The sequence below is a fragment of the Vipera berus genome, assembly GCF_964194415.1.
Source record: "Vipera berus genome assembly, chromosome: 2".
Lineage (NCBI taxonomy): Eukaryota > Metazoa > Chordata > Lepidosauria > Squamata > Viperidae > Vipera > Vipera berus.
The window spans coordinates 262,520,028-262,546,121 of record NC_138203.1 but is presented as its reverse complement, the minus strand read 5'-3'; the positions used below and the strand labels follow the sequence as shown (position 1 = coordinate 262,546,121).

At 41.9% G+C, this 26,094-nt stretch overlaps 1 protein-coding gene across 2 annotated transcripts in view; it reads left to right on the top strand.

The window, feature by feature from the left end:
• QARS1 (glutaminyl-tRNA synthetase 1) overlaps positions 1-26,094 on the top strand; it is a 33,436-nt gene continuing 7,342 nt past the window's right edge. For both annotated transcript variants that reach the window (XM_081319565.1, XM_081319566.1), the window contains exons 1-19: positions 1-180; positions 2,865-3,012; positions 4,816-4,925; positions 5,902-5,977; positions 7,244-7,308; positions 8,634-8,687; positions 9,561-9,618; positions 11,021-11,092; positions 13,374-13,459; positions 14,486-14,572; positions 17,408-17,507; positions 17,976-18,054; positions 18,261-18,369; positions 20,973-21,103; positions 21,932-22,024; positions 24,196-24,333; positions 24,434-24,521; positions 25,586-25,732; positions 25,829-25,933. In XM_081319565.1, coding sequence (XP_081175691.1) covers positions 37-180; positions 2,865-3,012; positions 4,816-4,925; positions 5,902-5,977; positions 7,244-7,308; positions 8,634-8,687; positions 9,561-9,618; positions 11,021-11,092; positions 13,374-13,459; positions 14,486-14,572; positions 17,408-17,507; positions 17,976-18,054; positions 18,261-18,369; positions 20,973-21,103; positions 21,932-22,024; positions 24,196-24,333; positions 24,434-24,521; positions 25,586-25,732; positions 25,829-25,933 — 1,890 coding nt within the window. In that variant the 5' untranslated portion in view covers positions 1-36. The remainder of the gene's footprint in view (positions 181-2,864; positions 3,013-4,815; positions 4,926-5,901; positions 5,978-7,243; positions 7,309-8,633; positions 8,688-9,560; positions 9,619-11,020; positions 11,093-13,373; positions 13,460-14,485; positions 14,573-17,407; positions 17,508-17,975; positions 18,055-18,260; positions 18,370-20,972; positions 21,104-21,931; positions 22,025-24,195; positions 24,334-24,433; positions 24,522-25,585; positions 25,733-25,828; positions 25,934-26,094) is intronic.

Here is a 26,094-nt window from a genome sequence, read left to right as displayed (position 1 = left end):
GAAGCTCGTGCCCTACTGCGGGCGGAAGTAGGCGTGATGGCCGGGGCAGGCGGCAGCATGGCGGCTGATGAATCGGACCCGCTGCGGCTCTTCGTTAGCATCGGGCTAACCGAGAGCAAGGCTCGCGAGACTCTTCGGAACGAGGCGCTCACCGCGTTGCTCCGCGAGGCAGTCGTACAGGTCTCAATAGCCGCCCTCTTTTCGTCTGTAGCCCCTTTACGGTTTCCCCATCTGTCCGGGGTAGACTTGCCACGTTTTCTGCACCCCTTCCGGTAGTGACCCTGCCCTTGAAGAAGAAATTAAAAGGGGGAAAACTTTCTTCGTCCTTATATTTCCAACTTAAGTTCCACCGCCCGCAAAAAACAGCTGTTTCTGCTCATCAGAAAACCACTTTTTCTTTATAACGACTGAAACTCTGTCCCGTGTTCTCAACCACTTTTGTGTTATTAATTCACTTCCAAGTATTTGCCTCTCTTGCGCAGCGTTTCAATTGATCCTACTGAGCAACTCATAGTTGGGTTTATGTAATGTATTAAGCTAGCTGATGGCTTGTTTGTGGGACTAATGTATTGGTAATTTTATTTGTTTTATATCACCACCCTTCTCGCGTAAGTGACTCCGGCTGGTTTACCATAGAATATTTTAAAAACAATAAAACGTATAATATACATATTTTTTTTAAAAAAAGCAACATAATATGGGAATCTAGCCAACTGTGGTTTATACAATGAGTGAGCGAAATATGAGTTAGCATAAATATATCTGCATGTTGTGTGAACACAGTGATTGGGCAGCAAGGACAGATTTAATCAAAACTGCTAAAATAGGCGTTGTTGATTTTAAGCAAAATGTATTGCATTGGCTTTTAGGAGATTTTAAAAGGAGTATATAGTTCCCAGATATGGCTTCTGCTTTTACAACATTATGTAATTTTAGAGAGGTTTGTCAAATTTGAATCAGCAGTTTATTTCAATGGGCTTTATACCCATGTATAGGTTTGTATGAACAACAGTTTTGCTGTTCATACAAACCTATGCATGGGTATAAAGCCCATTCAAATAAACTGCTACTGAGTAGACAGGTTCTTGGAAATCTGTGCCTCACTTTTCCTAATATATTTTGCTGTCCATTTCTACCTGGTTATGTATAGATTCTGCTCAATTTATTTATTCTTTCAGTAAATGCTGAAACTAGTTATACCTGTAATTTAAACAATCCTAAAATGTGTCAGTGGGCTGGATTAGACTTAGTCATGTTGAGATCAGTGGAACAGGTTAATCATGCTGCCTTAAACCTAAAATGATTCAAATGGACCATTTATAAGTATAATTAAGTTCCCAATCTATGTCCAACACTTGCCATATGTTGAGTAAGGAATTGTTTTTTTGGATCTACCGTCATTCTAGGAATGCCACTGGTTAATGGGGGTGATTCTTAGGGGGCTACAATAAAAGATGCTCAGATATAAGATCTTCTGGAATCTTCATAGAGATAGATCAGTGCCTCTTGTAGGCTGATTGCAAATTTGAGTCCTGTCTTCTGTTCTATTATAAATACAAATAGTAAAGATTTAAAAGATTTTTTTTTGCTGTTAGGTAAAGCTTCACTTTGTGATAATGTCTGAAAGAATGCTAACAATGTGTTTGATTCATATTGAAGATGTTCACCGAATAGCCATTTCAGTGCCAACATTAGCTGAGTTCAAATGTATTAAAGTAATGTGATCCAGGTTTCAGCACTGCTATCATAAAAAAGCCTACAGAAATGTCTCTGGGATATTAAAGCTCATATCTTAGTGCATTATCTCCCAAACCATTTTTCTGCACTGGAATTTCCTTCCTTTATGTTCCTCTCTAAAAGTGAAAGTGTAACTGTACAGAGACTGCCTGAATATAAACAGCAAATGAGAAAAAAACAGGCTATTGTTTTTCAATATGTTTTGCTTTTTTTTTTTTTTTTGAAGAGGATGAAGTCATTGGGTGGGACAGATTTAACACGTATTCTTCTATTGTTAAAAAAGGGGCCATTATACATTATAATTCCCCCAAATAATATGATTAGCTCAGCTTAATAATAGACAAATCTAAAAGTTGTTTTATAGATTTAAAGAATAAGAACTGAATTGGCTGAGGTTCTTGTAGACGCAAAAATAATAATCAGTTTGGCTCTTGTGCCGTTATTTATATTCATACATGCAAATACAACAGCTAAAATGAACTTCCAAGTACTACTCAACTTACCACCAGTCACATAGCAACTATTCAAAGTTACAATGGACCCTCCCCCAAAGATACGACTGATTTTGAAGTTCTGACAGCAGTCTTCTCTCCCCCCCCCCCGCCCCGCTGGCCCCTTGCCATGGTCACATAGTGACATATTGGGCACTCAGCAACCAGCCAGCATGTATGGCCATTTGTAGCCTCCCAAGGTCACATGACTGATTTACAACGTTTTGCCAAAAACTGGCATTTACTTCTGGTTTTCTGCAAAATGCCGCATAGATCTTAGTGCTTTACAACCACCCCAAAACAGGTTGTAAAATTGACCCACTTTATGACCATCACAACTTACAACTATAATGGGCAGGCTCCCTAAGACGAGGATTACCTGTATGGATGCTAATCATTGGACTGTTGGATTGGAACAATTCTGTAATGTTCGTTCTCCAGTTGGAAAGATCAGGGTGGGAAATCTGTCTGGATTTACCTGGTAGTGACATGTCTTTCTGTTGTGTGAGAGAGAAGCTAGAAAAGAGAAAATTGAGAAAAGTTCAATTTTTAAGAGACTTATCGCCTCTTCCTAATATATATTCTTGCTGTTATCCTGACTTTCAGTTTCCCCCTTTGACTCCTCTTACTCTTTAGGCACAAGGAATACTGGGTCCAGTGATTGACAAGACAGTCGGCATCCTGTTGTACAATGTGGCTTCCCGGCTTAAGGACCCAAAGCGTCTTGGTGACCTTGTTGACTACATTGCTACCAAAAAGATCATCACAGATCTGCAGCTCAATGGTACATGCGGTACTTGGGAATTTCACAGGCTTTGGAGCCAAGAGTCCCTCTGTTTTTTATGATCACTGATGATTGGATCTGGCCCCAAAGGCCTTATTGCATGTCCTCTTACACCACGATGGACTGGATGAAATCTGTGATCAGAACTTGAGAAAGAGGAAGCTTTTTCCCTACAGCAGACATGTCAAACTCGTGACATCATGTGATGTCGCGCAATGTATCGGGATGGTTTTTCCATTGCCAGCAATGGGATGGGCGCGGCTTCCAGATGATGCGTCCGGCCCGTGGGCCGGCAATTTGAGACCCCTGCCCTACAGAAACCTTCCTGCTCAAGGCTGTCTCCATGTCAAGAGAGGCAACTTGGGTGGGTGGAGTATACCAAGGTTGACAATTACTCCTTGCCATTTTAAATTCTTAAACATTATATGAGATGTATGAGTTGGCAATGATAATGGGATAGCATTTGTTGAGCAAGAACGTTTGGCCCATGCCTTTGAGAAGAATAAGAGACCACAGAAGGAAACAGCATGTAAAGAATCACCCAGATAATAATTACAGGAGGGCCCAAGTGCTGTGAGTTTTCATGGCAACTGGTTAGAGAGCACTCCACAGTTCAGCCCCAAGGTAGAACTGGGAGGCTTTATCTTGAATTCCTTAGCTGGCTAAGGAATTCTGGGAGTTGAAGTCCACACATCATCATCATCATCATAAAAAAGTTGGAAGGTACCTTGGAGGTCATCTAGTCCAACCTCCTGCCCAGGCAGGAAACCCTATACCAGACATGTCAAACTCGTGACATCACGTGACGTATTGGGACTGTTTTGCCATTGCTGGCAATGGGGTGGGCACGGCTTCTGGATGACGCATCCGGCCCGTGGGCTGGCAGTTTGACACCCCTGCCCTATGCCATTTTGGATAAATGGCTGTCCAGTCTCTTCTTAAAGACTTCCAGTGTTGCAGCATTCACAGCTTCTGGAGGCAGGTTGTTCTACTGGTTAATTGTTCTAACTGTCAGGAAGTTTCTCCTTAGTTCTAGGTTGTTTCTCTCTTTGGTTTCTATCCATTGCTTCTTGTCCTGCCTTCAGGTGCTTTGGAGAATAGCTTGGCTCCCTCTTCTTTTATGGCAACTCCTTAGATATTGGAAGGCTGCTGTCATGTCTCCCCTAGCCCTTCTCTTCATTAAACTACACATACCCAATTCCAGCAACTGTTCCTTATATATTTTGGCCTCCAGTCCCCTAATCATCTTTGTTGCTCTTCTCTGTACTCTTTCTAGAGTCTCAGCATCATTTTTACATCGTGGTGACCAAAACTGGATGCAGTATTCCAAGTGTGGCCTTATCAAGGAATTGTATTAACACTTCACGTGATCTTGATTCTGTCCCTCTGTTAATGTTAATGTCCCTCTAGCACTGTGTTGGCTTTTTTGGCAGCTGCAGCACACTGCTGGCTCATATTTAAGTGATTGTCCACTAGGACTCCAAGATCCCTCTCACAGTTGCTACTATTGAGCAAGGTACCACCTATACCATACCTGTGCATTTGGTTTTTCTTACCTAAATGTAGAAGCTTACTTTTTTCACCATCTTCATACTGCCAACAATGAGAAATATTGCTGTAGATGATGCCTCCTCCAATTGGTGAAGGAGCTAGAATGTAAGGGAGTGACAGTTCCAGGCTCACCAACTGTATTTATTATAGCTGAATAAAGATCTGAATTGAAATCATCCAGATGCTGGTCAAACAGGCTACCCACTGCAGCATGCCACCCTTTCTAACCCATTTGTATTTTTGTACCTGCAGCTGCTCTGGAATACCTTAAAAGTCACCCTGTGGATCCCATTAATACAGCAGACTTTGACAAAGAGTGCGGCATTGGCGTGGTCATCACACCAGAACAGATTGAAGAGGCAGTAAGTTTCAGCCCCATACGGAAGCCAAAAGTAAAACCATCTCCAGGTGAATTGTTCCTAACAAGGCCCTTCCTAACAAACCCTGTGGCCATATGCTCCTGACATAATAAGAGACGAATAAGCCAAGGCTCCTGGCTTAAGGTACAGATAATCCTCAACTTACAACCATTCATTTAGTGGCTGTTCAGAATTACAGTGGCACTGATAAAAGTGACTTACATCTGGTCCTTGCACATATGGCTGTCACAGCATCCCCATGGTCACTTGATCAAAATGTAGACACTTGGCATCTGGCATATATTTACAACAGCATCCTTGGGTCACATGATCTTCATCTGCAACCTTCTCAGATGGCTTCTGACGAGCAAAGGCAACAAGGGAAGCCAGATTCACCTAAGGACTGTGTGATTCACACAACAACTGCCTTGTTTAGCAACGGAAATTCTGATCCCAATTCTACTTGTTAGTTACCTGTGATGGGTAACTAATGGGTGGACATTAGAGCAGCTTAATAGACATGCTCTTTTCATGCTATGCTAGAATTCCGGCTTCCAAGTAATATTGTAAATAGACCCATATAATATTTCCTTTTCAATGGCCTTGAAAGGGAGATGATCACTGCCTCCTATAGTCGGCAACAACTAGTGAAGTAGAATCCACAGTGAGTCCTTTTCATAGAACACCTACCCATTTTAGCTCCTTGAAAATGACCACATTACATATGGTGGTTGTCTATGTACAGTTCCCTACGTAGCTCGTTGCTGCATGTTGCCATCTTTTAAATTGATGACAATGAATATGCAATACCCCATTAGGGAATTTTACAGAACAAAGAATGATGAATTTTGCACCCATCTGCTAAAAACTTGTATTTCTCTAGATAAGAGTGCTTAGCATCTTATATTCATCCTTGTCTGGAAGTCATTTTGAATCCTTCTTTTCTTACATCAGAACTTTTCTTCCTCTCTTTGTCTAGGTGGAAGCTGCCATCTGCAAACACAGATCTCGGCTCCTTTCAGAGCGTTATCATTTTAATACTGGGGTTCTGATGGGTGAGTGGAATGTGGCATGTTCCAAGAAGATCACATTCATTGCAGCAGTGGGATCTTTCCTTAATATTGTTGGAGGCACTATTCTTGTCCTGACATGTGCCCTTTTCAAACCTGGCTCTTTTCTCCTTGTTTCCTTCCTCTGAAAATGTCACCAGCAAATTCATTGGAGGAATAAATGTGAATATATGAGCATAACAAGAGCTCTGACTTCTCCAGTGTTTCATACAGTAAAATGGAACGGAGCAAGTAAATCAGTTTTCCTGGGAGCTTTTACCTACAGTCCATTCAACTTTAAAAAATGTAAATGCTTTTTAAAAAGCCAGATACACAGCAATGTTTGCACAGTTATATCATTCTTGCATGAAATGAGATGGACTTCAGATGAAGGGGTAAAAGGGATGTTTGGAATTCATAGTGTTTTGAAATTGATAAGACTTGTGCTTGAAACCATCTGTTCCAACCATTTGAGCTTGAAATTTATGTGTTTTGAATTTGAAACAGTTATTTCAAGGTCAAAGAGGTTGCTTCAAGCCCAGAGCACTGTTGGGATGATCAGAACTGCGTGTTTTCAACTGAAGAGATTCAAAATATTTTGCTACTCCTGATGAAGATTCACTGAAATCTTGAAAACCTTGTGAGATTTTTGTTTCTTTTTAAATAAAAACAGGTACCTGATGAAGCAATAAGGTAGTCCTCGACTTACAACCACAATTGAACCCAATATTTCTGTTGTTAAATGAGACATTTGTTAAGTGGGTTTTGCCCCATTTTATGATGTTTCTTAACCACTGCAGTTGCTAAGTTAGTAACATAGTTGTAAAGTGAATCTGGCTTCCCCATTGATTTTGTTTGTCAGAAGGCCGGAAAAGGTGATCACATGACCCCAGGACACACTGCAACCGTCATAAATACGAGTCAGTTGCCAAACATCTGAATTTTGATCACATAATCGCGGAGATGCTGCAGTGGTTGTAAGTGTGAAAAACGGTCAGAAGTCAATTTTTTCCAGTGCCGTTGTAACCGTGAATGGTCACTAAATGAAGTGTTGTAGATCGAGAACTATCTGTAATTCTTTTCTGCTGCTTTTTCCAAGAAATTAGTGGTACACTGTGTCCAGTGATGGAGGTAGTATAAATTCACACATTACAGGCACTCGTGTCCCCATGATAGTAAGAGTCTCACATAGCTGTCTGTCTTAAGTACCAGTTTTGGAAAAGGAAAAAAAAAAGGCCTCGGCATCCCTTATGTACTTTTATTCTCTTGCAGGTGAGGCACGGAGCAAGTTGAAATGGGCAGATGGCAAAATAATAAAAAATGAAGTGGACCTACAGGTATATAGTTGGGCCTACCATTTGGGATCGTGTACTTGAACGTGTCGTATGAAAAAAATATACATACGAGAATTGACCAAAAATGAAAGATATGCATCTGCTGCCTGGAACAAATTCCCATCGCCCAGTACGCTCACACAGAGAAGGCCTCCTCAGGGTACCGTCAGCTAGGCAATGTCGGCTGGCGACCCCCAGGGGGAGGGCCTTCTCTGTGGGAGCGCCAGCCCTATGGAATCAGCTCCCCCCTGAGCTTCGGATGGCCCAAAATCTCCAGTCCTTTCGCCGCGGCCTCAAAACACTCCTTTTCCACCAGGCTGACCTGGACTGACAGGCATTTTAATTAATTATATTTAGAATTTTTAATTTATTTTTAGTTTTTAATTTAAATTTATTACACAGATGATTTTAATTTTATTTTTATCTTGATTTCTGTACTTATTATATGTTTTGTTGTTAGCCGCCCTGAGTCCTTCGGGAGATAGGGCGGGATATAAATCCCATCAATAAATAAATAAATAAATAAATTTAAACTATTATAATTTTTTTCAAAAATGGAAGCTGCTCTTGCAGATCATTTTGATTGCCCTTTCCGGGAACTTTTTCCTTTGGTGGCCTGGGATAGATGCTAAAAGGCCGCTGTGCTATTAGTCATGTCTGTGATTTGAGCCACAGCATCATCTTTTAGTATGAATTCAACTTCAGAAAGATAGTTGCAATGTTGCCCTGAATCTTGTAGCATCTACAGGCTACTAAGGCGGCTAGGACATTTGTTGTGTGTAATTTTGGCTTGATAACAACTGGGATGGACAGCTTGTAATGGGACAAGGGCTTCAGTTCAGCCAAGTGGACTGTTCTTTTGTTTTGGGAGCAGATTTTAGTGATGGAACTGGGAACATTTCACCTGCCAGAGGCTCACCACTATTATCCCCACCCTTTTAACGCCGTCCCCCATAAAGCAAGGAAAAGCCAAAAGGATTCTGTTGAAATTTGGACGCTTTGCTACTAGACTTTTGGGCAGTACAGTTTCACTGTGTTTTTTCAGGAGGTTGGCGGATTTTAAAGACGGGAGTAATCACAGGGATGTCTTCCACCTTTGTTTTTCAAATTGAAAGTTCCTCTCTAAAATTTGGTCACATTGTCCCCTGATTTCCCCAGCGCAATCTCAGACTGCACATTGCCTTCCTCTTGTGTAAGAAGAACCCCACCTTGAGGCCACTGAAAATAGGGTTATTTGCCTGTGGGCTGAAGAAATGAAGTTAAATTTGATATATAAGCCATCCAGTTTCTTTCCCCGTTTTAACATTAGTTTTCTCTTTCTCATGCAGGTTCTAAACTTATTAGGCCCAAAGACAGAAGCTGATCTGGAAAAGAAATCCAAGGTAGTTTAGCTGGCTGTTTCCTAACCCCCCCCCCAGCACACATTGGTGTGCTCACGTTTATTGTGCTTCACGTACATTTGTCATCTTATCTTGGGATGAGGGGTTGGTGAGGGGAACAATTTGCCACAGATGGTCACAGAGCTTTTTTAGATGGTTGTTCCTAAGGAGGCAGGAACGGTGACCAGATAGGGACGGTATGATGCTCTCTGACCCTGCTCCTTATTGAGGTATATTTATTATTTAGGTATTAGTAAATATGTGTAATAAAAATAATTTATCATTTAGGTCACCCAATCCAAAGACTCCAGGCAGCATACAGAGTCAGAACTGCGTTAAAAATTATGTGAAACCACATAGGCAAATATAGCACATGGGAGAGAAAAAATATACATAAATACCAGTTCATCCGTCTCCCACCAATTGAGATCACAAATCACCCTGGCCTTTGGGCATGTTTGAAAAGCTTTTAGAGCTTTTCCAAAGGTTAGTAAGGTTCTGGGGCCAGGCGATCCTGTGCTGGCATATGCATAAATGCCTTGGGATGATCATGCCCTTAATTAAAGTGCTTAGGGATGGATCTAAAGGGCCAGTGAAACATCTCACTGGCAAAGCTGAATGCTTAAAAAGCCTTTGGTTGCTGGAGCCTGTCAGAATGCCATCCTCCCTTAGCTGGAAATGTAGCTGTCTTTCTTTTCCCGTTTGTTTCCTGCCAAGAGGCAGGAAAGTTTTCCCAGCATCCTCTCCTTATTCCAGGAGAAAACTTTAGCTGCTAGATTTCTGCCTGTAGTGGTCCTGTTAGGAACTTGTTTTCTGTTAACTACTGAGGCCAGATTTGGATAACACCCAGTGGTTATTTCTTGTTTGTCTTGTCAGGTCCCGAAGGCCCGTAATACTGAGCCAGAGAAGGGGAAATCAGTGGTGGTAGAAAATGGTAAGGCCTTTGTTGATTGTTGTTGTTGATTGGCTGCTTTGCTTTGTACGCATCTGGCTATCAACTGCAATTAAGTTCTGGAATGCTCTGTATCCATGGTGGCCCCTCTCTGGCGCTTGTAGCCAAAGGACTTTGCAACCTTTCAACATCCACCTGCCCTGTCAGTAAAGGACATAGAGAATTAGCAGGGTAGACATTAACAGTGCTTGCTTTTTTCTTTTTCTTTTTTAATTCTGCCGTGGAAAAATGCCAGTTAAGAAATCTTCAGCTTCTGCTAAGGTCAGGACTGCCCTCTTATGCAGTCTTGGAGAACAAGGGTCTCCTAATTAACCATTGAGAATCTCTTCCAATTTGGAGTTCTCCATGACTATCTGGTACTCAGCCTTCCAAAATTCCCGGGCATCTGGGAACACAACTGGTTGGGAATTTGGAGACTTTTCATCCAACATCTGTGGAGGAAACTGAGCCACAACCAATATCTGAGGCTTTGCAGCTGTGCACAATACAAGATTATTTGTGTCTTCTGTAATGTTGGGGGAGCTGAAGGTAACTTACTCAAAGGTTTCCTCAGGAAAATCTGCCACTCATGGTTATATACGTTATTGGTATGTAGGAGGTTCTTGATTCAGCCTTTTTCCTATTTCTAGGAAGATTACGAAGGGGTGCAGTCTGAAATCCTGCAGAATTGCTTCCACTTTGAACAGTACCAGCTAGTTAGATTATTGCCATAGCTTTTATACCTTCTCATGCAGTGAGATCCATTCTAGTTGAGCCTGAAGAAGATTTCAACTTTTATTAACAATTTAATGTCTTGTATGTCTTCAACATTCCAATCTAAAACATTAGTACATAATACGTGGCCTACGGTTGATCTACTGTTGGTTGCATTGTAACTGTTGGCCATTTTGGCAGAGGTTGCCTAGCATTTGGGTTCCTGAAAATTGAGGCTATATCCAGATTATGACTTTAATGGTAACCAGAAAATTGGGCTTTCAGTCTCCCATTCCCACTAGAAGTTACATCTTTAGTTCTGGCAGCTTCTTCCTGTGATGAATGTTCTGCAATATTTAATATTGCTTCTTCTTCTGTTACTCCTATTAATACTAACTGTATTTCATAATGGTAGACGGCCCTTCATATTACAAGTAAAATACGAGTAAGAAGAAGTCCTGATTCAGGCTAGATATAGAAAAAAAATAGGCAACCAGGAAAGAAGGCCACCATTAAAGGTAGTGGACAAGGGAGAATATCTATAATGATAGTGGCTGTTATAGATGGAAATGCTTCAGAATGCCTGATATTTAACACTCTGGGTTTTGTGCCAGAGTTGCTTTGGATAATGAGATGTGGGGCATATCAGTTTAATAAATAAATAAACAATATCCAAACCAATGCTCTTTAGGGGAACCACACCAGGAGACAAAATCACTCCTTGAGCAGCTGAGAGGGGAAGCACTCAAATTCCACAAGCCAGGTAAGCTGCCTTGGAGTTCTTGCAATCTACTTTTGGATAAATTACGGACCAAAGAAGCTCTGAGGGCTTAAATGTTAGCATTTAGCACACATGATAGGCAACCAGGAGATCACAGTCAGCTTCCAGCATTTCAGTTGTGGCTCACAAGAATTGTTTGCCAACAAAGTGCATGTCCAGTCCCATTTACGTGGAGTTGGGAGATTTAAATTCACAATGCTGATGCCTTAAAGGCATCTAATACACCCCCTTAAAATCATCAGAAATGGAGGTAGTGACAAATTTTATTTTCCTGGGCTCCAAGATCACTGCAGATGGGGACTGCAGCCAAGAAATTAAAAGACACTTGCTCCTGGGGAGGAAAGCCATGGCAAATCTAGACAGCACACTAAAAAGCAGAGACATCACCCTGCCAACAAAAGTGCGTATAGTCAAGGCTATGGTCTTCCCAGTTGCAATGTATGGCAGTGAAAGTTGCACCATAAGTAGGGCTGAGCACCAAAGAATTGAGGCCTATGAACTATGGTGCTGGAGAAGACTCCTGCTAGTCCCTTGGACTGCAAGGCGATCAAACCGGTCAGTCCTAGAGGAGATCAACCCTGACTGCTCTTTAGAAGGCCAGATCCTGAAGTTGAAACTCAAATACTTTGGCCACCTAATAAGAAGGAAGGACTCACTGGAGAAGAGCCTCATGCTGGGTAAGGTTGAGGGCAATAGAAGAAGGGGACAACAGAGAATGAGGTGGCTGGATGGAGTCATTGAAGCAGTGGGAGTGAGCTTAAATGGACTCCAGAAGATGGTAGAGGACAGGAAGGCATGGAGGAACGTTGTCCATGGGGTCGCAGTGTTGGGCATGTTGGGCATAAAATCACTCTGTGGGCCATAGGATGGGAAAGATTGCTTAACCATCAGATATTGATGCTATTTTGTATGTTGAGTTCACTCCTGCTGCTACTAAATAGCCTCTTGTAACACAGGGCTCCATTGGACAGGATGTGGGTAAATCTGACTTAAGAAACCCTGATGTAGTGGGTTGTGAAAATAACTGGGAGACAGGAGGAAGAGCCACAGACTAGACAACACTCTGCTAGGAGAAATCTGATTCCAGAGGAGGGATGGGGTGGAGAAAGTCTCAAAAGGGACCCTCCTTAGTTATAATAATAATAATAAAGTTGGAAGGGTCCTTGGAGGTCATCTAGTCCAACCCCCTGCTCAGGCAGGAAACCCTATATCATTTCAGACAAATATCTCAGGGGCTGCCACAAAGAAGAGGGAGTCAAGCTATTCTCCAAAGCACCTGAAGGCAGAACAAGAAGCAAAGGATGGAAACTAAGGAGAGAAGCAGTCTAGAACTAAGGAGAAATTTCTTGACAGTGAGAACAATTAATCAGTGGAACAACCTGCCTCCAGAAGCTGTGAATGCTCCAACACTGGAGGTTTTTAAGAAGAGACTGGACAGCCATTTGTCCGAAATGGTATAGGATTTCCTGCCTGAGCAGGAGGTTGGACTAGATGATCTCCAAGGTCCCTTCCAACTTATTATTATTGTTATTATTATATAAAACTTTTATTCATAAAACATGAAACTCAGTCAGCTGAACACTCAAATTGACTGGCACTAATGGTTGACACAGGTTGCTGCCAGCATCCTAGGTATCAACCAGGTAGCTCCTTAAAATGTAAGATGTTCCGAGCAGTGTAGTTTTTTGTAGCTTTGCTGCAGTTATTCCAGGAAGCTGCAATTTCTTGATGTATTTTGCAAAGTTTTTGGACATAGTTCCCAGTGCCCCAATGACAATGGGTATCACTGTTACATATTTCATCCATAACCACACAGTTTTTATGGCTGTTGTTGTTGTTGTTGTTGTTGTTGTTGTTGTTGTTATTATTATTATTATTATTATTATTATTATTATTATTATTATTATTATTATTATTATTATTATTATTATATGGCTTTCCAGTTATCTGAAAGTAAAGGCAGTGAAGGGCAAAGTGCTTACAGACTTGCAAGATTTTGTTCAAATCTTACAATAAATGTGGTGTTGGTATTTGTGGTTTTGGTTTCCTGCCTGCACTACCCTGAAGAGTTGAAATCTAGTCACTGTCAAGCCCTTGATTATAGCAGTCAGCCAAAAATGTGAGTGGATTAAATATTAAATATTAGTAGAAAATTGTGCCAGCTGTATTTATTTGGGCACAGCGGCATTTATTACAAAGAAATCCTGCGTTCACTGACCATGTTTTACTTTTCTGAGTTAAGGTGTGTTCTTTGCCTTTCCAGGTGAGAACTATAAAACTGAAGGCTACATCGTCACACCTAACACCATGAATCTATTGAAGAAGCATTTAGAGATCACAGGTGGACAGGTGAGTGATAGGCAGACCAAGATCCTCTAAACTGGAGAGACTGATTTCGTGCAGTCACTGACCTGTGTAACTTAAATTCATAGTCTAAAAAGGAAAGGTTAAAAAAGGAGTTAAAAGTTTTAACCTTTGTTAATTCTAAGTGCTAAAAAGTAAAACCATATTAAAATGTCAGTTAAATAGCTCCATTGCAGATAATGAATTATGTATTAATAAGCTGTATTTAAAGGAAGAGTCCTGGGTTTAAGATGAATCCCATTCCCATGAGATAATTAGACAGGAAAAAACTAAAAGGAATAAATACACTGTACTTCTCAAATTGAGCTTTTGGGAGAAAGTGTGTGGGGGGAAACACCTTTCCATTTGTCAGCATGGAGCTTTGATTGATTGTCAGCTTTGGAGGGGAAAATGATTGTGAAACAGTGTTCCTTCAAATATTGTGGCCCAAAATTAATGAAGATTCCATCAACTAAGTTTGGGATCATGGTTAAGACATCAGGTAGGAAACTGAGTTCTAGTCCCACCTTAGGCAAAAGCCAACTGGGGAAACCTTGGGTCAATCATTCACTCTCAGCCCTAGGAAGAAGGCAAGTGCAAACCACTTCCAAAAAAATCTTGCCAAGAAAACTTTAGGAGTTTATGGAGTGTCCAGGAAGGTGCCAGGAATAATAATAAAAAAACTGGTTAGAAAGGATTGCACAAAAACCTACAGACACATTTAAAATAAATTGGGAAGAGCTGTAAAGTGTAGTGCCAATAATTTATTAAAGTGGGATTCATGATCACTGAACCCACTAGAACATATGTAAATGATGAATATGTATAGATTTGCACTGCTGATTTTTCTGTTATGCTGTCACCTGTAGAACGAATCAATATAAGTTGCTTGGAACAGTTCAGTTGTACTGTATTATTGGTGATCTTTAGCCTAAAGAGATGCTGTAGTTATAAATAAATTTGGCATGGTGAGTAGGCATGGGATCTGTTGAAGAGAATCTTCGTTGACATGATCTAAATGTGTTTGCCTAGGTCCGTACACGATTCCCTCCTGAACCCAACGGCATTCTGCACATCGGTCATGCCAAAGCTATCAATTTCAATTTTGGCTATGCCAAGGTGAGATACTTGAACCTCATTTCACACTCTGATTTGGTGGTGGGTTTGAATATTATTATTATTATTATTATTATTATTATTATTATTATTATTATTATTATTATTATTATTATTATTATTACTATTACTATCATCATTGTTGTTATTGTTGTTATTAAAGTTGGAAGGGACCTTGGAGGTCATCTAGTCCAACCCCCTGCTCAGGCAGGAAACCCTATACCATTTCAGACAAATGGCTCTCCAGTCTCTTCTTAAAAACTTCCAGTGTTGGAGCATTCACAGCTTCTGGAGGCAAAACTGTTCCACTGATTAATTGTTCTAACTGTCAAGAAATTTCTCCTTAGTTCTAGGTTGCTTCTCTCTTTGGTTAGTTTCCATCCGTTGCTTCTTGTCCTGCCTTCAGGTGCTTTGGAGAATAGCTTGACTCCCTCTTCTTTGTGGCAACCCCTGAGATATTGGAACACTCCTATCGTGTTACCCCTCGTCCTTCTCTTCATTAAACTAGATATACTAATTCCAGCAACCGTTCCTTCTAATGTTTTAGCCTCCAGTCCCCTAATCATCTTTGTTGCTCTTCTCTGTACTCTTTCTAGCATCATTTTTACATTATGGTGACCAAAACTGGATGCAGTATTCCAAGTGTGGCCTTATCAAGGAGTTGTATTAACACTTCACGTGATCTTGATTCTGTCCCTCTGTTAATGTTAATGTCCCTCTAGCACTGTGTTGGCTTTTTTGGCAGCTGCAGCACACTGCTGGCTCATATTTAAGTGTTTGTCCACTAGGACTCCCAAGATCCCTCTCACAGTTGCTACTGTTGAGCAAGGTAACACCTATACTATACCTGTGCATTTAGTTTTTCTTGCCTAAATGTAGAACCTTACTTCTTTCTCTTCTTCTTGAGTTGGAGGGTGGGATTTATCCTGACAGATGCTCATGACTACCTCAGTGATGTAATGTTACTTTCCCAGAAATGTGAGCAAGTCATAACTCAATAGTAGAAGGAAGGTAATCTTCGCTAGATGTAAATCCAGGTTAAATCCATGGCATCTTCACAGGTAAAAGACCCCCAAAGACCCCGGCTTAAGACTTGGAGGACCCTTAGAGGGAACTGAGTACAACAGTGGTCTTTGTAGAAATTGCTTGATTTGTATCCAAAGCCTAATGTGGATGTTTTTCGCATGTCCAGCTTCTGTGCTTCAAACCTGTTTTCTTCCTAAAACATAATATTTTATCAAGATATACATCTCAGGTGGCTTTGATCAGTAGTGCTTTATATGTCAGTGCAGGTGATTAATGGATTCTTCTGTTAAATGTCCATGGAGCTTCTCAGTCATCCAGGTCATAGTTGTCACAAAGATGGTTTATCAAAAGGCAACTGGACGTTCTTGTTTTTCTTTGAAGACATTTTCACTTCTCATCCTAGAAGCTTCTTCAGCTCACTGGATGGGGGGGAAATAGAAGGATTTAAATTTATATACCACCATTTCTCTATCCAAATTAACTCTGAGCAGCTTCCCAGAGAAGGACCAGGAGTGAACTTTCAACATAAATAATGTTTGCGGCAGAGCAAGAAATCTTTATACATTGACCAACAGTTATTTACACCCTGACCTCATGTCATCTGGGTGTGTTGGATTACAACCTCCATTATCTCCTAAATAGCCTTGGTGTGCTAATTAACAGCAATAGTGGAGGCAGAGTGATATAATTGTATATCTCATATATACTACATATTTAAGTTTCTGTTCTGAATCATGAGTCAAACAGTTATATGTATAACTGTATTTTGAGCATTTGCCTGAATTTCCAATTTTTTTTAAACAGAAACACTAGTTGTTTGCAATTTTACTTAAAGAAGGCCTATTAAATTCAACAGGTCCTGCATGCAAGTAGGCAGTGGTGGGATTCAGCCGGTTTGCACCAGTTCAGCAGAACCGATAGCTAATTTTTTGTTGCCCAGGCCCAGAATGGACTTCCGGAAACAGCATCCACAGAGAACCGATTGTTCACATATTTGAATCCCACCACTGTAACTAGGTGTGTACCAGTCTTTGGCCTCCACTATATTACATAGTTGCTAATATCTACTAATCCGAAAGGAGACTAATTAAATCTAAAGATTTCAGATAAATTACATGAAAACAATGGGATGGATGAAATATAAATGTAATAAATACATAATAAATATAGCTTCACATTTAGAGCTAAGCAAATCTTTAATGCTATCTTGATAAGCTTATAGGAAGCCTGGTCCTTATACATTTCCTTCTTTTTTTGTCTGGGAGAAAAGGTCACCAAGGTTTAATTTAACTTTTTTTCCAGTTACATCTTGTTACGCACAGTTTAGCAACTTTCGAAAGCAACAAATGCTAATGAAAAGTCCTGGATTGTTTTGCTGATGTGTTGAAATCACAAGACTTTCTTTTAATTCACAGTTAATAGTTACACAACCACGATGCAGGAAATGTACAAATTAAGGTTGGATGTTGGGTAATTTCCCCCATTCCCCCAATTGCAAGGGGGTGGGGTGGGGGGAATGGGATGAATTCAACTTTCTTTGGGCTCACAAAAGTTCAGTAAAGCATTTTGGAAGATAGCTTGAAGCAATAGTGGCTGATGGTTTTTCTGGAAGAGTGAACGGATTTTAATTTATGTTTTTGCCTACTTTGACCCCATATTGTATGGTGATTTTATTGTTTGGTGATTTTATCGAAGTATTGTTTTTCTGATGGTGCTCTAATCTTGCTCTCATTTGGGAAGAAAAACAAGTGTTTTGATGAACCATGGGACTGGTTGACTGTGCTGTTTTAATTCCTACACTCCCCCAACCAGGCAAACGGTGGAATTTGCTTCCTGCGTTACGATGACACAAACCCCGAAAAAGAAGAGGAGAAGTATTTTACAGGCATCCTAGACATAGTGGAGTGGCTAGGTATGGAAACTCAGGGCAAGGGAGATAGAGGTGCTGAGCGGGAGGAAAGGCTATTTTTGCTGGATGGGCCTAAGGTTGAAATGGCAAGGAAACCTCTTGGCTTTTCCTGAGGCTGAGGAAAGCTGCCATGTTTTACACCAGAGGTGGAGAGCTGTGGCCCTTTTATGACTTGTGGACTTCAGCTCCCAGAATTCCTGAGCCGGCAGAGCTGGCTCAGGAATTCTGGGAGTTGAAGTCCACAAGTATACAAAGGCCATAATTCCCCACCCCTATTTTACACCAGGCCTTCCGGCTTATGTGCAGCAATTGGGTGACTCCTTTTGTGCTGGTGGCCTTTTCATAAAGAGTCCTTTGTGGGCGGGAGGTGGGAGGGGCAATTTCTTGAAAAGCCTTGAATTTGCCTTTTTTCTATGACAATGGGACTGATCAAATACGGCCTTATTACACTTTAGTATTGTTTTCCCTTAGGATACACTCCGTATGCAGTGACACATGCCTCTGACTACTTTGACGAGTTGTATGCCTTGGCAGTGGACCTCATTAAAAGGTGAGGAGGCCCAGGCAGCATCAAAAATGCTGCAAAAGCGTCCATTCAACTTGTTTGTGTACTCCCCCCAAAGTGTCCTTTGTTCTAATCTTCCTTTTTCACAGTGGGGATTAGAAAAGTCTGACCGTAGTGCACGGTCATTCCTTCCTGCCCAGATCATACTGCTTCTCTCTGTAGTTGATGTCTTTTTTTTTCCCCTTTCCCAGAGGCCATGCTTATATTTGTCACCAGAAGGGGGAAGAAATCAAAGGACACAATCCACCCCTTTCTCCATGGCGAGACCGGCCAATTGAAGAGTCCCTCCTTCTTTTTGAGGTATGGTGTATGCATCCACTAAGATGGCCTGTCTGTCAAGGAAAAAGCATGGGGATGTCCAGGGCTTCTCAGAATGGGTCTAAGATGGACCAATATTGTTTGCAGGAATTAGGGCTGCGTTATCAACTTCTTTGTTATTCATGTTTCATAACCTCATATTTCTGACCCTCCTGTTTGTTTATTATCCTGCCTTTATTATTTTTTTATAAATAATAACTCAAAGATGGCGAATGTACCTATTACTTCTTCTTCCTATTTTCCCCACAACAACAACTCTGGTTAGGTGAGTTGTGCTGAGAGGGAAGGACTGGCCAAAAATCACTTAGCCGGCTTTCATGCCTAAGGCGGGAGTAAGTCGCCCGGTGATTGGCCCAAAGTCACCCAGTCAACTTTCATGCCTAAAGCAGGATTAGAACTCTTGGCCTCCTGGTTCTAGCCTGGTGCCTCAATCACCAGACCAAACTGACTCTTAGTTGGGGAATCACTCGCAATTTGGAGCTACAGTGTTTGAAGGAACACTTCCTCACAAGTATTTTTCACAGCCGGTATGCTGTACTGTCTGATGAAGACTCAGGAAAAATTGAGGCAGTTTTTTCCCCCAGAAATCAATAGCACTGTTATGTACGTGTTGTCCTCCACTTTCTGTAGTCACATTCACCGCCTTGCTCTTTTTAGTGTCTGCCTTTTTCATATTTCCTTCTGCCAGGCCTCTTTCCTTGCCCCAAAGTGTCATATTCTCTGACGCAACTCTTTCCAGCACTGCAATCAAACGCATCAACTTGTATTCATTTTGGTTGCATGATACTGATTCCATACACAGAACTGTGGTGTATATTTTGGAAATAGAATACAGAGATCAGATCAGAGAAATTACAGCCCATGAGCTGTCTGTAGCATTCAGTTTTTGTGGCCCTCAGAACTTCTCAAGAACATGCCACTGATATTTGGTGACAAATTACTAATTATCTCTCTATCTATCTGTCTGTGTCTATTTTTCCACCCATCCATCTATCCATCTATTTTGTTAGCTGTCCATCTTACCACAGGATAACTCTGGGCGGGGCTATGATTTTACTTTTATTTTTATCCAACATATTTTGCCCAACCTCCCCATATCAGAAAGGGCTGATTTGTGCCAGCTTTTGTGTCACATCACTACAGTGAGGGGGAAAAAAATATTTGATTCCCCTGCTGATTTTGTACGTTTACCCACTGACAAAGAAATGAACAGTCTATAATCTTAATGATAGGTTTATTTTAACTGTGAGAGACAGAATAATAACACAAAAATCAAGAAAAATGCATTTCAAAAAAATTATAAATTGATTTGCATTTTAATGAGTGAAATAAGTATTTGATCCCCTATCGATCAGCAAGATTTCTGACTCCCAGGTGTCTTTTATACAGGAAATGAGCTGAGATTAGGAGCACTCTTTTAAAGGGAGTGCTCCTAATCTCAGCTTGTTACCTGTATAAAAGACACCTGTCCTCAGAAGCAATCAGTCAGTCAGATTCCAAACTCTCCACCATGGCCAAGACCAGTCCAAGGGTGTCAGGGACAAGTTTGTAGACCTACACAAGGCTGGAATGGGCTACAAGACTTTCGCCAAACAGCTTGGTGAGAAGGTGACAACAGTTGGTGTGATTATTTGCAAATGGAAGAAACACAAAATAACTGTCAATCTCTCTCGGTCTGAGGCTCCATGCAGGATCTCACCTTGTGGAGTTTCAATGATCATGAAAATGTTGAGGAATCAGCCCAGAACTACATGGGAGGATCTTGTCAATGATCCCAAGGCAGTTGGGATCATAGTCATCGGAAAACAATTGGTAACACACTACGCTGTGAAGGATTGAAATCCTGCAGCACCCGCAAAGTCCCCCTGCTCAAGAAAGCACATGTACAGGCCCATCTGAAATTTGCCAATGAACATCTGAATGATTCAGAGGAGAACTGGGTGAAAGTGTTGTGGTCAAACACACGGCCAAGGCAACAAAGGAGTGGCTCAAGAAGAAGCACATTAAGGTCCTGGAGTGTCTTAGCCTAGCCCTAGCCAGTCTCCAGACCTTATCCCAGAGAAAATCTGTGGAGGGAGCTGAAGGTTTGAGCTGCCAAACGTCAGCCTCAAAACCTTAATGACTTGGAGAGGATCTGCAAAGAGGAGTGGGACAAAATCCCTCCTGAGATGTGTGCAAACCTGATGGCCAACTACAAGAAACGTCTGACCTCTGTGATTGCCAACGGGGTTTTTTCCACCAAGTACTAAGTCATGTTTTGCAAAGGGGTCAAATACTTCACTCATTCAAATGCAAATCAATTTATAACTTTTTTGAAATGCGTTTTTCTGGAAATTTTTTTGTTGTTATTCTGTCTCTCACTGTTAAAATAAACCTATCATTAAAATTATAGACTGGTCATTTCTTTGTTAGTGGGCAAACATACAAAATCAGCAGGAAATCAAATATTTTTTCCCTCACTGTACATCACCTTCATTAGACATCTGCCTAATGTGCGTGTTCTAGGGAAGAAGGAATGGCTTTAGTAAAAACTTGTTTTCCTATCTGAGTGATTTGAAACTCTGGTCTGTGTTACATTTCTTCAGGATATGCGCAAAGGAAAGTTTGGAGAGGGAGAGGCCACATTGCGCATGAAGATGATGATGGAGGATGGAAAAATGGATCCTGTTGCTTATCGCATTAAATATACGCCACACCACCGCAGTGGTGACAAATGGTATGTGGGGTTAGATGTCTAGTGTGATCATTGTTGGGTCTGGGATTGGGTAGTGTGGAAGTTTTCTTTCTGATTAGTGAAGTAAGGCAGTTGTCCTTGTTCTCATTGGGTTGGACGTGCTCCAGTGCTTAATCCTGGGCTGTGGCTTCAGAGGATGTTATTGCTGGAGTCTGGAATTGGTGGAACAAGTTGCCCTCTCCCCTCCCCCCACCCCCAATGTCTTTGGGACTTGTCGGATAGGAGCATAGCCTCCCACCACCATCTTCAGGATAAGTGCAATTTTTGCACCTAAACAATTAAAATTGCAGGAAGAAAATTATATGAAAGCATGTTAAGGGACAATACAGGAAGTCCTCAACCTATGATCACAATTGAGCTAAAAATTTCTTTTGCTAAGTGAGACGGTTGTTAAGTGGGTTTTGCCCCATTTTACAACCTTTCTTGCCACAATGAAGTGGCAAGTCAAGTGAATCGCTGCAGTTGTTAAATTAGTAACGTGGTGGTTAAGTGAATCTGGTTTCCCCAATGACTTTGCTTGTCAGAAAGGTTGATGACATGACCCTGGAACACCGCAACTGTCATAAATACGAACCAGTTGCCAAGCATCCGAATTTTGATCAGGTGATTGTGGGGACGCTGCAAAGGTTGCAAGTGTGAAAAATGGTCATAAATCACTTTTTTTGTTGTAACTTCGAACGGTGACTGCAAGAATTGTTGTAAGTCAGTGACCAACAATGCTAAAAAAAAAGTATTCCTAGGAGTATATGATGACTGCGGAAGCCACTGAAAGTTTTGGAAGTGAGCTTTTGGTTTTCTCTGGCATCACAGGTGCATTTATCCCACCTATGACTATACACACTGCCTCTGTGATTCACTGGAGAACATTACTCACTCCCTCTGCACCAAAGAATTTCAGGCCAGGTAAGACTGTGTTTTGGGGAAGGATCCCTTATCTCAAGGGTTAGGGAATCTAATTCCCTTCAAATATTGTTCATCTTCTATCAGACAGCAGCACGGCCCATGCTGAAGGACGAAGAGAGTTGTGCTCTATCCGTCACTTCTCTTCTTTCCTGCCTTTTCCTATAGACACAAGTACTGCCAAAGGTTTAGAAGGTTTCCATCTTGTGCATTGTTCTGTACCAGCCTGCTACCGGCCCTGCAGAAAAGGCAGGGACAACCCCTTTACAAACGGCAAGAGGCTGGAATTAAGCCTGCCAAATTTATTAAGATAAAACAGAGCAAAACAAGACACCAACCATGAAAAAGGAGCTATGAAACAGGAACTAATCAAGCAGTTGCCTTCAGCAAACCAGCCCTCCCACGCATTCCCCTTTTATACAGTTCAGGGCGTGGCTTCTCTCTGCCTCCTTCCGAGGTGCCCCATTGCCTTCCTCTGTTTACTCCTGATTGACTGCCTCCTGCGTCGGGCGTCCTTGAACAGGGCCAGCTGTGGGTCATCTTCATCCACGCTGTCAGGCTCACACAGCTGGGTCTGCGTCGTGACCAGATGAGAGGGGCCTGGCTGGGGGCTCTCATCAAGCTGTCCAATCCCCTCAGCAAGCTCTTCAACACCCCCCTCCTCCTCCTCTGAGTCGTCCGACCCAACTGCCGAACCCACAGGCTGACCCTGAATCACAACATGCATGTAGTTTCTTTCAGTTCCCTGAACATAAGCAGAATTTGCCATTTAATGTTCCTTATCTGGAGAATTCTATTTCTTAGCTTTAATGAGCCTTAAACAGTTGTCTAGGTCTCATCTTCCCTCGTTTTGAGTTTTTGCTCCTGGGCCCTTCACAAGACAGCGCTCTTGTTTGAAAACATATACAGACAGCCCCCAGGTTAAGAGAGAGTTCCAGTCCTAACTCTCTTTAACTCAGATTTGTATGTAAGTTGGAACTTGTACATTCCATTGCAGTGCCAATTACTCACAATGGTGGACAATGTTCTCCTTCCTTGAGCCAACAAATTACTCGATGTTTCCATGAACCACTGAAAACAGGCTGCATATTAAATATGCATGGCTTCAGCGGTTCATGAAAACATTGTGTAGCTTCAGCAGTTCATTGGCTCAAGAAAGGACAAAGCCATCCATCATTTTGAATGACAGGCAGCTTGTTTGTAAGTAGGGATTGTCTGTGAGTTGATGTTCTTAACCTGAGAAGTGCCTGTACCATAGAACAGGGATCCTCAAACCTTGGCAACTTTAAGACTTGTGGACTTCAACTCCCAGAATTCCTTTGCTGGCTGAGGAATTCTGGGAGTTGAAGTCCACAAGTCTTAAAGTTGCCAAGGTTGAGGACCCCTGCCATAGAAGCCCCCAAAAATTTCACAAAACTGAAATCACAAAACTGCATTGCTCACATTAGCCTGAAAAAGGAATCAATCTGTCAGAATCCATTTGTATCACATTCATAAATGTATGTTTAAAACATTATCCCCCCCATGGATTCTGCCATCTTCCGAGGAAGGAGGAGCGCATGTGGATTCAGCCTGCCTTAGGTTATTTCAAAGACCAAGGGAAATCTTTTTTTTTAAATTCCATTTATATCCCGCCCTTCTCCGAAGACTCAGGGCGGCTTACAAGCTTAGCAGTAGCTAAGCTACTATATATGCCTGCTTATTAGGGCTTTCATACACCCCCCAAGCGGCATTATTACAAAGTCAGCTTAATTGCCCCCAACAATCTGGGTCCTCTTTGAACTGGGGGAACAAAAGGGAGGGTTAGAGAAGAAGGCATCTGGCCTGTGTGTTCATTTAATTCTGTAGAGGAAGAAGGCAATAACCATAAAGATTCGAAGTTCCTTTTTTCCCACGAAAGGGATGACATGAAGTAAAATGATGGGGGCTGACCAAATGGGGTTGAGGGAAGCGGGGTTGAACCGGGAGCCCTTTATAAAGTTTCAATTTGTAAAACAATACTAAGTCCTGTCTTGTATTTCCACAACCAAGTATGTCCTAGTAAAAATTCCTTTTGGACTAGAACTGACTCCAAGAGTTTTTGTTTTCCTAAGACGTGGATTGGGGTGGGTCCTGACACAATCCTACTTCTTGAATGTGACCTCATAAAACATCATTTCCCTCTTTCCTGACAGACGTTCTTCCTATTTCTGGCTCTGCAACGCCTTGGATGTCTACTGCCCAGTGCAGTGGGAATATGGACGCCTCAATCTCGTTTACACGGTGGTCTCGAAGCGTAAAATCATCCGCCTGGTTGAGGCAGGGGCTGTCAGGTAAGGAGGCAGGTTTGATCCTGGGCGTGTGGTGGAGTGGGCAGAATTCAGCAGAATTAAGGTTCAGTCGTTACATTCATTGTTGATGTTGGCATTCCAGGGACTGGGATGACCCAAGACTTTTTACTTTGACTGCTCTTCGGCGCCGAGGTTTTCCAGCAGAGGCTATCAACAACTTCTGTGCAAAGGTAAAGATTCCATGTTCAGCCAGTAGTCTGCCAGATGTCTGTCTGTGGGCTAGGATATTAATACAGAGAGAGAACCTGATTTCTGCCCTTATAGTTCAATTGCACATTTGCTTCATGAACTTCATTCATTTGCCTCATGATTTAATGGACATCATTTCAACCTGGATTGTCTATCACTAACTGCTTGATAAGCCCACAACTATGTCATCAGTGATGGTATTTAGCATAATTGTCTTCTGTAGGTCCCTTCGTTAATTGCCTCCTAGGGACCCAGTTATAGTGGGATACAGTGTGAACAGCCAAGAGGCATTGAAAATATTCCTACTTTTAGATGTCATAAAAGTGGATAGGATTGAAACAGGGAGAGCAGTCTGTAGTCTGATTTCTAGATTCCTCTGCAAGTATCTGGTCTGAATTGAAGAGAAAAGTCTCCTGACGATAGAACTGTATGCCTTTTCTGGTTGTCCTACTTGGAGAAGAAAAGAAGGAAGTGATGTCCATGTAAACTATGACCACATCCCCACCTTATGACCTTCAACAAATTCATTCTACTGGTATAGACAGCCTTTTCTAACTAGTGCCTACCAGATCTTCTAGATTACAGATCCTTCTACTATGGCCAGCATGGTCAATGATATTAGGTTAGGGACAATTGCCCAAGGCAGTGCGATCCTAGAAAGAGTGGGGGAGAGAGGGAGAGAGAACCTGTTTTAGAATTTGGAACTGATTGATACCATTGAAAGTTACTAAGCAACCACAAGGGCCTTCCTTCCTTCCTTCCTTCCTTCCTTCCTCCCTTCCTGCCTCCCTCCCTCCCTCCCTCCCTCCCTCCCTCCCTCCCTCTTCAGTCAGCCTCAGTCATAGATTTTGTCTCCCCAGACACTAAATCACATACTCGGGAATTTCCAGCAGACAGATATGATACAGATTAGTTGCTTGATTGCAGAGAAGATAAAAGCCATGGCAAGAACGTGTTGCAAATATAGCCCCTAGACAACCTCCTCCGAGCTGCTTGTTGGTACATTTCCTGATGCTTTCTTTGACTGACTCTGCATCCCCAACAGGTGGGTGTAACGGTTGCCCAGTGCACCACGGAGCCCCATATGCTGGAAGCGTGTGTACGGGAAGTGCTGAATGAACAGGCGCCCCGTGCCATGGCCGTCCTGGAACCACTACGGGTGACCATCACTAATTTCCCAGGACCACACAAAGTAAGCCAGTGATCTTTTGGGCTGGGATGGGGTGGAGAAAGAAAAGATGAGCTATCTATCCTGGAACCTACCCCAGTGCTTCTGTCTTCCTTCTAGACCTTAAGCATCCTTGCGCCCAATTTCCCTGCTGATGAGACCAAAGGCTTCCATGAAGTCCCATTCCAGCCAACCCTCTATATTGAGCAAAGTGACTTCCGAGAGGTGAGCCCAATAGAAAGACACCGCAAGAGTTATGGAAGAGGAGGATGCTTGTGTTTAACGTAGAACTGGGAATGGGGAGCTACTGCAAAATTGAAGGCATCTTCACCAGCTTACAACCTATTGGCTAGAAGTTGGATCGGATCAATGGCTTAGTTTGGTCC